General features: G+C 45.4%; 1 protein-coding gene across 1 annotated transcript in view; it reads left to right on the top strand.

Moving 5' to 3' along the window:
• Window positions 1-14,369, top strand: part of sorcs3b (sortilin related VPS10 domain containing receptor 3b) — a 59,336-nt gene that overhangs the window by 12,668 nt on the left and 32,299 nt on the right. The window contains exon 2 of the mRNA XM_058058274.1: window positions 10,835-10,902. Coding sequence (XP_057914257.1) covers window positions 10,835-10,902 — 68 coding nt within the window. The remainder of the gene's footprint in view (window positions 1-10,834; window positions 10,903-14,369) is intronic.

Raw genomic sequence — 14,369 nt, 5'->3', positions numbered from 1 at the left:
TAAGAGGGAAAAGTCCTACTCTAATGAGAAGAAAAGTATTGAGGAATATTATAAGGAAAATAATGTCATTATTACTCACACAGAGTTGAAATATTGAAAACATGTTCACCAATAAACAGTAGAACTTCTTAGCATACAATATCCGCACGTGTGACTTCACAAAATATGAAAGTTGCATCCTTTCATTTGTCACTAACGCTAATTAACGAGCGTCTATTTCAAGTGTCACCAGATTCGGAAGTCCGCAAATTCCATTAACGTCCACCAAATAACGTTTTCCCCATAAAAGCTTTGTTTGGCCGCCGACCGCTCATGCGGGCAAAAGCTTGGACACACCGCTGGTCCTTCATTGTACTCATGTAATTAGCAAAGCGCATTAAGCACCACAGTGTAAATAATGAAATACATTAGGAGAAAATAAGTGGGTCGACATTTCTCCAAACAATGCTACGTCATTGGAATTGAACACAATCCACCCTGTTAACGTAAGTACTATGAAAACTAAGCAAGGAGTCCAATTATTGTTGTAAACTAAACCAGATGACACTTTATTTACTCAAAGACCAGCCAGTTTTATAAGTTTATGCAGTACAAAAATACACAAATGTGAGCCAAAAGATATACGCAAAAGATGGATATGTCACAACTTGATTTGGCTTCGTCGCTAAGCAGAAGAGTTCCTAAGAGCCTCGCATCTGAATTCCATTAAATCTCTCCCAAATGTGGCAAAAAGTAGCTTCCACGGAGAAACATACAGTATTTTACTTACAGTCCAACGACAGCATTATTTGCATATGTCCACGAGGCTGCTTCTGCCTGCCAAACGTTGCATTGTTTGGGAACTGGTCCCATGTCAGCGGCTTGGAAGGGAGCTAAGATAACCGTTAATGAACGCTGGTAAACGTCCAGTCACGTTTAAAAACAATCCGAGTCTGATATGTTTAGCTTTGAAAATTTTATTCATCGGCTCCAGAGTCAAAGTGAGGGAATTCTACGACATTTACGTTAACATTGTGAGTAAGGGGGGGGGGGGGGGGTCTGTGAAACCACCGCTCTCGCACATACATAGATGCTTCCATCCCTTCCTAAAAGATTCAATCATTTGGCCTTCTTGGTTTCAGGTGGTTATACAGGTTATACTCTGGAGTGACTTATGTATGTTTTTGTCTACCTAATGATGCATTTTTGGCCTTTTGCGACTTATACACCGTAGCGACTTATTATTTTTTTTTTTTTCTACCTAATGATGCATTTTTGGCCTTGTGCGACTTATACTCCAGTGCGACTTATGTATGTTTTTTTATACCTAATGATGCGTTTTTGTCCTTGTGCGACTAATACTCCAGTGGACTTATGTATGTTTTTTTCTACCAAATGATGCATTTTTGGCTTTGTGCGACTTATACTCCGGAGCGACTTATGTATGTTTTCTTCTACCTAATGATGCATTTTTGGCCTTGTGTGACTTATACACTGGAGCGACTTATGTATGTTTTTTTTCTACCTAATGATGCGTTTTTGGCCTTTTGCGACTTATACTCCAGTGCGACTTATGTATGTTTTTTTTCTACCTAATGACGCATTTTTGGCCTTGTTTGACTCATACTCTGGAGTGACTTATGTATGTTTTTTTTCCACCTAATGATGTGTTTTTGGCCTTGTGCGACTTATACTCCAGTGTGACTTATATATGTTTTTTTCTACCTAATGATGCATTTTTGGCCTTGTGCGACTTATACTCCGGAGCGACTTATGTATGTTTTCTTCTACCTAATGATGCATTTTTGGCCTTGTTTGACTCATACTCTGGAGTGACTTATGTATGTTTTTTTCTACCTAATGATGCATTTTTGGCCTTGTGCGACTTATACTCCAGTGCAACTTATGTATGTTTTTTTCCATCTAATGATGCATTTTTGGCCTTTTGCGACTTATACACCGTAGCGACTTATGTATGTTTTTTTCTACCTAATGATGCATTTTTGGCCTTGTGCGACTTATACTCCAGTGCGACTTATGTATGTTTTTTCCTACCAAATGATGCATTTTTGCCTTGTGTGACTTATACTCCGGTGCGACTTATGTATGTTTTTTTAAAGGCTAAAAAGTAGGCTCAAAGTTTTATGTGCAAATGTAAGCGTAGTCAGAACGGTACAATGTTGATCACGTGACATTTTTATACGATTCAGCTGCGGCACTAATAGCGGACGACCATTCGGAGATACCCCCCCCGGGGACTTGACTTGACTTTACCTGCCTTGTCTTGGTTTGAGTTTTGACTCGAGACTCGGGATTAAAGACCGACTGTCTTCCATCTCTGCTATTCTTCTTTTAACACGCCTTGTTGAGGTTGCTTGTATATGAATAATTATGCAAAAAAAAGCCAAGGAAATATGAAAAGTAATCGCCATTAGCTCTTACTCCCGTCTGGTTTAGTTTTTCGCAGCGGAATTCCACATACTAGGTTCTGCGAGACTTCAGAGGACGGAAAACAAGCAGATTCCAGTTGGAAAATGCCAGTGTTGATGGTAGCGTTGCAAAACAGAGGAAAGCTCATCTTTACAACGTGCACAATTGCATTCAAATGCGCCCTTGTTTTCTCCCCTTTCTGTGAACGCATCAAGCTGAGCCATCAGCGCTCAAATGCAGACAGCAAACCCACACAGAGACAGCCTTGGCTCCATTAAACGTAATTTCCCGCTGTTGTTCCCAAAGCTTCCTTTAAGGCAACGAGACGGCGCAATCACATTGTTAATGGCAGACAGCACACTTTATTGTCTCTCCTTGTTTTTGCAGCATTGGCTTTCCACAATGGAGCTGCATTTGAAGCAAAACTATCTTACATTCTGCCCATTTCATTAATTCCCACCCCCCCACACCCCCCGCCTCTCCACCATAATGGAGTGAATTGATTGCTGAAACCTCTCAAGCTCAAAGCACGGCCGCTTCATGAGCACAGCTCAGGAATCAGGAGGATGAGCAAACGTGCACGCGGCACACCCGCCGTCCCCCCTGGGGGCACGTGCGGGCGGCTTCACCTGATGAAAACTGCATTCCCAGTCTATGTTTGCAGCCTGGAAAAGTACAAACAATCAATTTGGTCCAATTGGCCTCCCTTCGATCGCGCGCTCGTCTTCGGAAAAGACGTTTGTTTTGCTGAGTGCTCCACGTTCTGTGGAGGGTGGAGGGGGGGTCTTCATTCTGACGCCGCGGTTCGATTCCTCTGCTCTCTTGCTGCACATCTTCATTTTCCTGCTCTGGGAATGGATGCAAATTTGCACCCAATGCTGGATTTATTCTTCCCCCTCGAACAAAGCAGGCTTCTTCTTGCAACAAGAAAATGCTGAGATGTCTAAAAGCCTTTTATTCACTCGTTGGCTTGGAGATCCCCATCCTGTCATCATCCATCTATCTGATACACCCACCCATCCAGTCATCATCCATCTATCCGATACACCCACCCATCCATGTATCCATCCATCTATCTGATACACCCACCCATCCAGTCATCATCCATCTATCCGATACACCCACCCATCCAGTCATCATCCATCTATCTGATACACCCACCCATTCAGTCATCATCCATCTATCCGATACACCTACCCATCCATGTATCCATCCATCCATTCGTCATCTATCCATCTATCCAATACACCCACCCATCCATGTATCCATGTATCCATCCACCCACCCACCCACCAATCCATCCATCCACCCACCCAATCATCCATCCATCTATCCAATACACCTACCATCCATGAATCCATCCATCCATCCACCCACCCACCAATCCATCCACCCACCCATCCATCCATCCACCCACCCATCCATGTATCCATCCATCCATCCATCCACCCACCCACCAATCCATCCATCCACCCACCCACCCAATCATCCATCCATCTATCCAATACACCCACCCACCCATCCATCCATCTATTCATCCATCCATCCATCCATCCACCCACCCATCCATTCATCCATGCAGTCCACCACCCACCCATCCATCCGTCCATCCAATGCACCCACACACCCAACCATCCATCCATTCCCCCAACCATCCACCACCCTACCCACCCATCCATCCGTCCATCCAATACGCCCACTCACCCACCCATCCATTTATCCATCCATCCAGTCCAGCATTCATCCATCCACCCATTCATCCATCCAGTCCACCCATCCATCCAGTCCACCCATCCATCCATCCACCCACCCACTCATCCATTTATCCATCCACCCACCCACCCATTCATCCATGCAGTCCACCACCCACCCATCCATCTGTCCATCCAATACACCCACCCATTCATCCATCTAGTCCACCACCCATCCATACATCCAATACGCCCACCTACCCACCCATCCATTTATCCATCCATCCATCCAGTCCACCCATCCATCCATCCACCCACCCATTCATCCATGCAGTCCACCACCCACCCATCCATCCATCCATCCAATGCACCCACACACCCATTCATCCATCCATTCCCCCAACCATCCACCACCCACCCATCCATCCGTCCATCCAATACACCCACCCATTCATCCATCTAGTCCACCATCCATCCATGGAGCATGAACAGCTGCAAGTATTGAAAGCTAGTGAAAGATAGTTTGGTAATCAAATGAAATGAACATGTTTTCTATGCTATAACTGGCCAAATATTCCAGTTATTGATATTTAATATGGATATTCCATCCTCCTTTACCAAACTTCACTTATGGCAGTCAGACCTGGAACCAACGCATGGCCATAAACGTGGGATGGCTGTAAAACACTTCATGACACAAATATGAATATTTATTTTCTCTTATTTTGTATTTTCCATGACCGCACATCAACGCCAGCTGATATCACCATGAAGCTAACGTCGCGCCTCTGGAGTTCCTCTGCGCTTCCTAGCCCGACTGCATCCTGAACCGACTCTGATGGCTAGAAAGTCACGTTTGAATTCAGTCATGTTTAATTCAGCCGGTCTCCAACCTGCAAGTCGGCTGACAAGCTGACTTTGGCTTCACGTGGATGTTGACACACGGAGTTAGTTGTTGTCGACATGTTGTTATTCAGGAAGCTTTGAGAGGCGGGAGCCAGCTGAAGGTTCCTCCCCGGAGAGCCCCCTCTGTATGGAATGTTTACTTAGCACCATACATACTACTGTATGTACATACATACTGTATACCGTCTAACGCTTTATGAGTATTCATGAGAATGGAAATGCATATCATCCCGCCAGTGAACTTTGCAGCCGCCACTAAAGGTAAATAAAGCGGATGTGAGCGTGTGTGTCGCCGCCCCCCTTTGAGCCGCTGGCGTTTTCATTACAAAGAAGCTTGCATCACTCACGCTCATCAAGTTGGGGGGGCGTCCCCTGGAAATTAATTTAGAACCTTCAGTTGTCAGGTTGAAAAACAGTGTGCGCCATCCACATGAAAGTGGCGGCATTTCTCGCTCCGCCACACACGTTTCCTGCTTGGCGCCGCGGCGTCCTCGGAGCACGATGGGAAGGTGCGCTGGCTTTTTAACTTGACTCCACTGGCCAATTAGCAAGGAGCAATATTTGAAGAGGGTCTTCTTTATTAGGAATGACTCGGGGCTGGATAAGCCAGAGGTTGAAGGGGGGCTTTTTTTCCCCCAATTTAGGAATTTTAACATTCTGAAAAGTCACAAAATTTTCCATCATCATACGTGACTTCAGCGAATGATGATTCCGAATGGAATCTTTCCGAATGACCTTTCCGAAAGCAATGGTATACATGGAAAGGAATATTCCAATCGCGCGTCTACATGTGGTGCTATAATCCAACAGAATTGTCAATGGGGCATGCCCAGTAAAACGTATCAACATCACGTGATACCGACTTCATTGAGTTTTTCTTCCACTTGTTGGAATAACTCCGTATTGCCAGTTTTTCCTTCGTCCAGTCTTGAAATTTAGTTTGGATCAAAAACAAACTTTCCGTAGCAGTCCAGCGCCGATTGCGAGCCTCCATTTTTTTTAATCGAATAAATAAAAAAATACAAAAATTTAACAGGAAAAGATCAAATTCAATCTTGCTAATATTTTATAATTAAGCTTGGGACATGTTTTATATAGATATATACAGTAAACCTCGGATATATCGGAAATTCGCTCACAACGGACAGATAAAAAAAGAACCAATTTTTCTGTAATGCATTTCCAATAAAAATTCATTGCATATATCAGATTTTTTATAACGGATTTCGCCTATTTCGGACAAAATCTCCAGTCCCGTTCCAATGCATTTCCATTAAATTTCCCTGGCATATATCGGATGGCCGCATCGTGGCGCTCCGATTCGCCGAATCGTGACAGGCCGCTATACGACGTCATTTGCAGTGTTTGCAGCGTTGCCTGCGCGTCCAGGTACATTGGAAACATAGTCAAGGAAGTGCCTTTTTATAACGGATAAAATCCCATTTACGCATATACCGGATATAAATCCCATATATGCGTAAAACGGACATTTTCCGGTATACGCATATAACGGATTTCGCTTATATCGGACAAAACCAGTGGGAACAATTGAATCCGATATATCCGAGGTTTACTGTATTTTCTTTTTATGAATGGCGTATAGAAGTGTTTAGATTCTGTTCCACAGATGGCGCTAATGCACACGAAAGCTAACTGCCAATAAACAACAGAAGAAGAAAAACACCACGAAGAAGAACGCTCCAGTTTGAGCGGGTACAAGATACCTCAATCGGATTGGGGAAAGGAATATTCCACCCTTGTAAATCCGATTATATATTCATTCGGATTGGCACTTTTCTTTCGGAATGAGGAGTATACAAAGGTTAGATTTTTTCCGTTTTGAGCAAATAACCCGAATGGAATTGGAATATTTGAGTCCATGTATACGTGGATAATGATGAGATCCACTCGTGGGGATGGTCCGATACGGTACCGTGTGGACCGTACCATGTTCTCCCAGGGTTTGCCAGAACTTAACGCATGTTAGGTTCATTGGAGACTAAACTGTGCTGTGTCCTGTACAGCTGGGATAGGCTCCAGCATACCACTGCAGCCCCCCCAGTGACCCCCGCACAGCAGAGGAGAGTCTACGGTCATGGAACGGATCGCGTTCAACTTTGGAGGTTGGACCGCGGCTGTATTGCAGAGTGCAATAATGACTCACGGTTTGAAATTGTGTGTAGGAAAAAAGTGGCCACCATAGTAGCGTTGAGATGCCTCTCACGTCCCACTGAAGCACTTTAAAAATTTGAGCATTTCTCTTCGAACGAGGGGGGGGGGAGAAAGAAAAAAAAAAAGCGTATTGATGTGGGATTTTATTTGATTTATTTTAAAGATTTGATTTGGTCCAGCAGTCATTGAACATAGCACGTGCTCGCTCCATGCTGGGATGTTTATTCCAGAACGCTCGGATGAGCGGCTTTGACATGCCAGTTGCCACGGAGGGCTTTCAGCCCGTGGGGGGTCAAAGTGCACATGACTTTGACATGTGTTTAATGTTTCTTTCATTTGGATCGCTCGGTGAAATCGTGATGCAATGCCTGTTTCTTTGCGAAAGAGAGAGAGAGCGAGAGAGAAAGCAGGAGAGAAAAAGAAGGCCACCAGAAGAGAATATTTGTACAAACGGTGGACTTAAAACCAACTCCTTGGAGGGAGCATGCGAGCCAATCTGAAGAAATGATTGGTTGACTTTCCCGGGGCAAAGCTCCCTTTGCGCACATCAATAAAACATAAACATGAATAAATGCACTGCTTTTGCCCTTGCAGGGTTCTTACTTAATTTCATGTTTGCAAGAGAACCAATGAGATGCATGGAAACGCTATTTACCTTGAAGCCTTGGAGTTCTCACCGGAAGCCATTTTGGGCTTGTTTGTCCCCATTATTTACATAAAAGGCAGGCTGCAACATAAACACTGAGAATTTTCACTGCTAATTTTTCTGCATTTGTCGTGTTTTGTCCCCCCCCATCACGCCCCTCCACATATGAGTGCACTTGTGACGAGTCCCATCCCCATTTGCATACATAGTAGCGTCTCCCTATTGACTGCATTCGCTATCAATAACAGCAAAGACGTGGGAACACATATTCTCCAGTGATGTACTCTTGATGTATCCACTTAGGGACAAATCATGCAAACAGTCATCTGCCTCGCTAGTCTGGCGGTCTCTGAGGTAGCTCTTTGCTGACCCAATTCGGCGGGTCGTCTTTTGTTAATGAGCCACAAGCACAAACATGATGGCAACATGGCAAAAAACGGTAACAGCGAGAGAGCTCCCGGGTGTCTTTGTGTCATTTTGGGCTATTTTTAGTCCCGGTAACTTTGTACACGTTTTGATAAAAGTAACAGTTGTTCCCTCGATGACTCGCTTGGACGGAGAATGAAGCGCCATCGGAAAAAATCAATCCGCCGCCGCCGCAGTGCAACGATCGGCGGCGTGAGATTTTTTCTCTCCGAGCAGGCAATCAGCGCGGACATCACAGCCGTTTAGTCGAGTCTTTACACCAAATTGATTGCGACTCGGGCCTCGGACCTGGCAGACACGGCGCATTTAGTTATGCAAATGCTTATCCTTCCGTGTGATTGGTTAATTAACCTGTAATGCGGCTCGTCCCGGCCCGGCGCACGGGCTGTTTGAAGGCGGCGTTGTGGGTCAATTGGGTTTTTAGCGTCTTCAAAGCAGCCTTAAAGACACGTCTTTTGTTCCGCCGAATCTCGCACGCCTTTCTTTCTACTTTAATGAGTCAGTCGGGGGGGGGTCCCGGAAGGTTAATGTCTTTAAACTGACTGTAATTGAGCTTCTGACCTATCTTCCAGGCTTTATGAAATTTAGTCCTGATATGCCATGTTTCTGTTTCTTGATTGTTATTCCGACTCCCCCCCCCCCCCCCCCCCCCACCTCCTCTCCTCCACTTCCTAAGCTGAGTTATGATCATCCCCGTGGGGAGTCTTTTATAATACCATTGGAGTGACAATAATGTGTTTGCACACCATTTCACGGCGCCCTCTGTGCTTGGCAGCCTTTTATGGGACACAATTCCCGTTCCCGGGAAACACATTGTCCAAAGAACATGGAGGCCACACGCTGGAGCTGGACATTCTCCAATCGGCTAAATGCACCGCGGTCTGCTAACATCGCTCATCAGCAAACACGGGAAATGGAAGGGAGTCAGGATGATTTTTATGGTTCACCGCTTGCTTTGCTGGTATCATTCCGCATGACCCCGGGGGTGGGGGCAGGGGGACCGGGTGGTCACGTTCCCGGACCAGCAGCAAACCTGGGACTAATTCATAAACATGGCTATTTTTGACACATGACTCGCTTCTTTTCGCCTTCCAAACCTTCGTTTGAGCTTCACGTTGACGTTTTTTTCTCTGATTTCGGATCAACATTTGCACTAGATTAGCTTTAGCTCCAGAAGCCTCCCAGTGTCTCCTCAATATGCCTCTTCCACTTTAAATATTCATACCCATAGGTACTCACCACTAATGAATGATAACGTAAGACTGGGGTGTCCAAACTGCGGGACGGCGGCACATTCTCAAAATAGAATTTTTTTTTAAACGACAAAAACAGCAGTAAAATTGTACAAAAATAAAAGAAAATTGTAGAAAAAATGTTATCAAACAAGAAAAAGTCTTAATGAAAATAATGTAATATTATGAGGAAAAATAATGTAATTGTCAACACAAAAATTATTATATTATTACATTATCTGTGAAGCATAAAGACATAAACATGGAAGAATTGCGGGCTTTTTACATGTAAGCTGTACATTTGACCATTTTACATATATATATATATATATATATATATATATATATATATATATACATACATATATATACACACACACTACCGCTCAAAAGTTTGCAAATTTCTTTGTTTTCCAGAGAAAAACATTTCCATGCATTTCACAAAAAAAAAAATTTTCCATTTCACAAACATTTTTATCCATTCCCCAAACAATTAAAATGAATCAATGACATTTTTTTTCCATTTCACAAACAATTTTTTTCCATTTCATAAACCAGCTAGCTAGCTAGCGTTCAATCATAATGTCCCATTTACCGATTAAAAACATGAATATTTGTCTTTGTGTTTTCAAAAGGGACGTTTTCACATGCAGATGCACACAAACATAAACAACCGAAAAGGCTGTAATATGCATGCCGGGACAGTAATGGCCGACGTCCTGCGCTTTAACGTAATGATTTGGCTCATTCGTTCAAAGAAAATTTAATATGCTGTATACACTACCGCTCAAAAGTTTGGGATCACTTGCAAATTTCTTTGTTTTCCAAAGAAAAACACATTTTCATGCATTTCATAAACAGTTAAAATGAATGAGATGATTTTCAAAGAAGGATGTACATTTTTGCATAGAGGCCTACTATCAACAACTGTCAGTCCTCTGCATCAATCTCCTGGTATGGCTGCTAATCCAAGTTCATCATTTTATAAGGCTAATAGATGATTAGAAAAGCCATCTAAAAATCTAAAAACTAAAACTAAAATCTCTTACCATGCTGTTAACTACTCCCTTCAGAGAGCAGCACAAACTGGGTCTAACAAGGACACAAAAACGACGCACAACTGTGCAAGAAGACAAATATCTGAGAGTGTGTAGTTTAATTTTGACTATTAACATTGACTATTTGTCTATTTGAGTATATCTGTATTATGTGTACAGTTTCCCAGCGTTCCATGTACAAGTACAAGTACATCCAAACAAAGGCGTGTTTATGGTGTTCTTGTGGCCAGGTGAATTTAAAGCCACGTGTCCACGCACGTTGTCTCCTAATGAAATACCGCTTTTCCGTTCCAGGTGATCCTCATTCTGACTAAGCTGTATGACTTCAACCTGGGGGCCGTGACCGAGAGCTCTCTGTGGAGGTACGTTGGCTTTCAATCAACATGAATCCAAAGGTACCGCTGGCTCCAATTCGATAAACATGCAAAAGCATACAGCTAAAAAAAAACAATATAGTCGTCGACGGCGGCGGCGGCGGCGGCGCGGCATTCTCTATGATTTATAGTGGTAGGTAGATAGGTGCTCGCCGGGGTATGAAGAATCAAGATACATTGCAAGCCCATATGAAGTATGTTTTAATAAAGCGCTTGCGATGAAGCTTCCCGGCGGTGCTTTAGGAAAAGGCCAATCTATTCTCAGCAAGGAAGGATATCACAAAAGGTATAGCGTACGACTTACTGGAAGCTGCTGTTCGTTTGCACATTAACTTTGCTGGCGGGACCAAGTGAATCCGAGCTCAGGTTTTGCCTGAAGCGACGACAATATCCGAAAACAACAACATTTGGACTACATTTCCCTTCCTGAAAACGTGCTTATCACGCGGTTTGGTAAAGAATGGAGCGTCGGTGGACTGTGGGTCTCGAACCTTTCAAACTTCAAAATCAAAACCGTTTTAAGATGAATGCCAATAGGGATACGGATTGGGAATCCATCCATCCATTTTCCTCCGCTTATCCGGGTCCGGGTCGCGGGGGAAGCAGTCTTAGTAGGGAAGACTTCCCGGTCCCCGGCCACCTCCTCCACCGGGAGGACACAAAGGCATTCCCAGGCCAGCTGTGAGACATAGTCCCTCCAGCGTGTCCTAGGTCTGCCCCAGGGTCTTTTCCCGGCCGCCGAAGACCAGGTCGCCCAGGCACCCGCCCTTGACCGCCACCCAACACACAATGTACCGGACTGTTTCACCGGTGGGTCTCCAAGGGGGAGATCCCGTGGGGCTTCCTCGGGCTGGGGTGAAGGCCCGACCACCAGGCGCTCACCTGCGAGCCCCTCCACCGGGCCTGGCTCCAGGGTGAGGCCCCGGTATCCCGCATTCGGGCGAGGTACAGTACGCGAAGTAAGGGTCTTCTGAATCACTCTTGGTCTGTCCCGTGACCTCGGACCTGTTTGCCTTGGGAGACCCAACCGGGGGCGTACAGCCCCAGACAACATAGCTCCTCGGATCACTCGGGTACTCACGATAAGGTGGTGATTCACGGAGGGGACGAACGGATTGGGAATGATAAACAAAATTCCAAAAAAGGGCACTTCCCCTTTAATAAAGTGTCCAAACGACATGATGCCAGACAGACTACTAGACTGGATTTGTCCTGGATTTCTTTCACCTCATATTTGGTCCCAAATGCTGATCCAATATGGGGACGCATTTGATGACCCCGGGGGCGGGGCCAGCCCCACTACTCGAGAAGCACTACTCTAGAGTAAGAAAGTGGTATTACGAAACGTTTAATCCAAACCAGGTTTCTCAAATGCTTACAAAGTCTACCTCTCACCATCTGTGACACCCCCCCCCCCCCCCCTTTTAAACCTGCCCTTGTTCCCAAGCAATTGACTTGCCACTGCAGTAATTGCATTGTATTGTAATTATTTTTGAAGGGGCGGCTTTTGTGCAGCCTGTCGGGGTCATAAATAAGAATTCATTCAATCAAGGATTATAGCACAGAACTCCATCCAGGCTCTAATATGCCCCCCCCCCCCCCCTCGCCTTCTCAGAGAACTCATTTCATTTTGAAATACACGGTTGAAAAAAAAGAAAAGAAGGAGTCCATCAGTCCAGCCAGCGTAGAGTTTCAAATTAATATCTGTTACACCAGCGGCGCTAGCGAGATTTACACCCGACTTGACACGTTTTGAATCCCATACAGCGTACAGTACAGCAGGTCTTCCATCACCCAAGTGTCTGCTTAACGGCGTAAGTAAATTAGAGAGCACCTCGGGCGATGCGTTCAGGTGCTTCGTGCCGGTATGGGAGAAACAACATTCATTCATTCATTTTCTACCGCTTTTCCTCACGAGGGTCGCGGGGGGTGCTGGAGCCTATCCCAGCTGTCTTCAGGCGAGAGGCGGGGTACACCCTGGACTGGTGGCCAGCCAATCACAGGGCACATATAGACAAACAACCATTCACACTCACATTTATACAAATGGACAATTTGGAGTGGCCAATTAACCTAGCATGTTTTTGGAATGTGGGAGGAAACCGGAGTACCCGGAGAAAACCCACGCATGCACGGGGAGAACATGCAAACTGCACACAGAGATGGCCAAGGGTGGAATCGAACTCGGGTCTCCTAGCTGTGAAGCCTGTGTGCCAACCACCCGGCCGCTGTGCAGCCCTGATTCGGTATATTTTTCATCAAAATAGTAGTCATGCCAAAATGTTGTGTTGCTGCTGGATGTTCACAGGATCCGAGTGATACTGTCGTGTGGGTGCTGGAGCCTATCCCAGCTGTCTTCGGGCGAGAGGCGGGGTACACCCTGGACTGGTCGCCAGCCAATCACAGGGCACATATAGACAAACAACCATTCACACTCACATTCATACCTATGGACAATTTGGAGTCGCTAATTAACCTAGCATGTTTTTGGAATGTGGGAGGAAACCGGAGTACCCGGAGAAAACCCACGCATGCACGGGGAGAACATGCAAACTCCACACAGAGATGGCCGAGGGTGGAATCGAACTCGGGTCTCCTAGCTGTGAAGCCTGTGTGCCAACCACCCGGCCGCTGTGCAGCCCTGGTTCGGTATATTTTTCATCAAAATAGTAGTCATGCCAAAATGTTGTGTTGCTGCTGGATGTTCACAGGATCCGAGTGATACTGTCGTGTGGGTGCTGGAGCCTATCCCAGCTGTCTTCGGGCGAGAGGCGGGGTACACCTTGGACTGGTGGCCAGCCAATCACAGGGCACATATAGACAAACAACCATTCACACTCACATTCATACCTATGGACAATTTGGAGTGGCTAATTAACCTAGCATGTTTTTGGAATGTGGGAGGAAACCGGAGTACCCGGAGAAAACCCACGCATGCACGGGGAGAACATGCAAACTCCACACAGAGATGGCCGAGGGTGGGGATTGAACCCTGGTCTCCTAGCTGTGAGGTCTGCGCGCTAACCACGAGACCGCCGTGCCGCCCCGGAGAAACAACATGTTATGGAAAAAAAAATTGGACATGCATGATTTCTGCGATAAGACCCAAAATGATTTACAGCCATAATAGCTCGGTGGCAAAAATGTGATGTGCAGATCGATGATGAGGCTTTTATTTTGAAACGACTGAGCCCTTCCCTGCCAAATCAACTTCAGCCATGCAATAACATCACTTAAGAAACGCACCTCCCTCCCTTGCAGCGGCTTGGCCAGCGAAAGCAGCACTTAGGCGTAAATGTGTTTAGGGGTTTAAGTCTTTGCAAACAATGTCAACAGCAAATGGGCCACTTCAGATGAATGCAGACAATGATAGCAGGCGGCGGCCATCTATCCAATTATGCGGGGAAATTATATTTGCGGCCACTCAGGTAGAACACGGAGTGTGGACTGGCCGT

The sequence above is a fragment of the Doryrhamphus excisus genome, chromosome 20, assembly GCF_030265055.1.
Source record: "Doryrhamphus excisus isolate RoL2022-K1 chromosome 20, RoL_Dexc_1.0, whole genome shotgun sequence".
Classification (NCBI taxonomy): Eukaryota; Metazoa; Chordata; class Actinopteri; order Syngnathiformes; family Syngnathidae; genus Doryrhamphus; species Doryrhamphus excisus.
This window is presented reverse-complemented; position numbering and strand designations above follow the sequence as displayed.